This window comes from Emiliania huxleyi (genome assembly GCF_000372725.1).
Source record: "Emiliania huxleyi CCMP1516 chromosome Unknown EMIHUscaffold_1977, whole genome shotgun sequence".
In the NCBI taxonomy this organism is placed as follows: domain Eukaryota; phylum Haptophyta; order Isochrysidales; family Noelaerhabdaceae; genus Emiliania; species Emiliania huxleyi.
Genome location: NW_005200618.1, coordinates 3,100 through 4,849, shown reverse-complemented (window position 1 = coordinate 4,849; position 1,750 = coordinate 3,100). Strand labels below are relative to the sequence as shown.

At 66.6% G+C, this 1,750-nt stretch overlaps 2 protein-coding genes across 2 annotated transcripts in view; one reads left to right on the top strand and one right to left on the bottom strand.

Moving 5' to 3' along the window:
* Positions 1–90: 90 nt before the first annotated feature.
* EMIHUDRAFT_317771 (hypothetical protein) lies at positions 91–488 on the bottom strand (the record flags this gene model as incomplete). The annotated part of the gene is made up of 2 exons (XM_005781921.1): positions 91–327; positions 369–488. 2 exons carry the CDS (start codon positions 486–488, stop codon positions 91–93), a joined length of 357 nt encoding a protein of 118 aa, XP_005781978.1.
* A 425-nt stretch (positions 489–913) lies between these two features.
* EMIHUDRAFT_253931 (hypothetical protein) overlaps positions 914–1,750 on the top strand; it is a gene marked incomplete at both ends in the record, with an annotated part of 2,628 nt that continues 1,791 nt past the window's right edge. The window contains 3 exons of the mRNA XM_005781920.1: positions 914–921; positions 997–1,070; positions 1,179–1,424. Of these exons, the coding sequence (XP_005781977.1) occupies positions 914–921; positions 997–1,070; positions 1,179–1,424 (328 nt within the window). The remainder of the gene's footprint in view (positions 922–996; positions 1,071–1,178; positions 1,425–1,750) is intronic.

Below are 1,750 nucleotides of genomic sequence, written 5' to 3'. Positions count from 1 at the left end.
CGCTGCGTGCTCGTGGCGAGCCGGGCGGCGGTCAAAGTTTGCCCAGACGAGCGCCAGGCGATAGCAAGGTCTCTGTTCGCCCTGTGCATGTCAGGCCAGGCTGCAGCGGGGCACTACCATCGTGCTACGCTGTTGCAGCCTGACCTTTCCCACTGTGCACAGCCGCCAGAGCACCACCACCGCCCGGCATCGTGTCACGGCGAGCTCCTTCTGCACCCGTTCGCGAGGCTCTCGCGCTGGCACACTTCGGCCTTCCGCTGCTCGCGTTCGGCGAGCTCTTCTCCGCACTCCTGCCACGGTGCCGTCGCCACACACCTTCTGGCCGGCCTGAGCCATGCGGACTCGACCTCTCTCCCTCTCTGGAGCACGCCACGGGCCGCGACGGCTGCTGGCAGCCGGCCGGCGTGAGGAGGCAGTTTGCCGGCACAGTCGAGCTGGAGTATCCGCTTCTTGATGCTTCTGCGGTCAAGCTCGACCTTATGTGACATGATATGCCACAATAATGCATGCTCTCACCCCTCAAAGTGTCGAAGTTTACCGGTGACTCTCCGGTGGCCCGGTACCGTGTGCCTTTCTTCAAACGAACGCGCTTCGAGGTTCGACAATCGCTAAGCTGCTTATGGGGCACCGCTGCGACTCCCTTGGGGATGCCTGAGGCCACCCCAAGCACTCCCTAAGCCTTACGTGGACGATTTCAACCCTACTCTGTGTTTGTTCGTCCACGCACATTAGCAACTTTGTGCTCATGTCAACGCCACGCCAGCGCTAGCCCATTCAACCCCGCCCCATTGGGGGCGGGGCCCGTCAAGGGCCTCACTCTAGTGGTAAGTTAAAAAAGAAAAACTCCAGGTTCATCTGGTAACCTCGCTCGATCCCTCGGCACCAGAATCGCTGCTCTCGATCCCCTGTGCCCATGGGCAAGTGAGCCGTATCCTCCTCCGCCGCGCGTCCACGCGCGCCGCACTGCTCTCACTCATGCCGGTGCCACTCGCGCAGGCAAGCTGAAGTGGAGCCTCTGTCTGCCGTGCTCAAGCGCGCCGGCAAGAAAGCGCTTGGCGGCGGCCTCGCCGGTGTGCTCCTCCCAAGCACACGTCATGCTGGCTGCGCGTCCGCCCGCTCTGCTGCGTCCTGCGCGTGTGCCGCGGCGCGCCGCCCTCACCTCGCCGGCTCGCTGGCAGGCGCTCTCGCCATGGTGGCGCAGGTCGGGCTGCTGATGTGGATGCGCACGACGATGAACTACCAGCACGCCAACGGCCTGTCGACGATGGAGGCGATCTCGGCGCTGTACGCGATGGGCGGGCTCGCGCGGCTCTACCAGGGCTGGCAGGCCGCGCTGCTCCAGGCGCCGCTCTCGCGCTTTGGCGACACGGCTGCGAACGCGGGCGTGCTTGCCGTGCTGTCCGGCGTCGGCTGGATGCCAGAGGGTGAGAGTCCTCCGCCTTTACCCTCCACCTCGTCCACCGCCGCCCTCACCGCCGCCTTCGCCGCCGCCGCCGCCGCCGCCGCCGCCCTCCCCACCACCGCCCTCGACGCCGCCGTCCGCCGTCCGCCGTCCTCCGACCCCGCCTCCCCACCACCCTCTCACCGACGCCGCCCACGCCGCCGCCGCCCACGCCGACGCCGACGTCGCCGCCGCCACCATCTCGTCCGGCTGCGGCGACACCGCCCTCTAATCAAGATCTCTCACTCTTGTCCTCACTCGGAGCTGACAAACGGGGGTCACAACTACCGAGTCTCCGAGTAGCTGTGC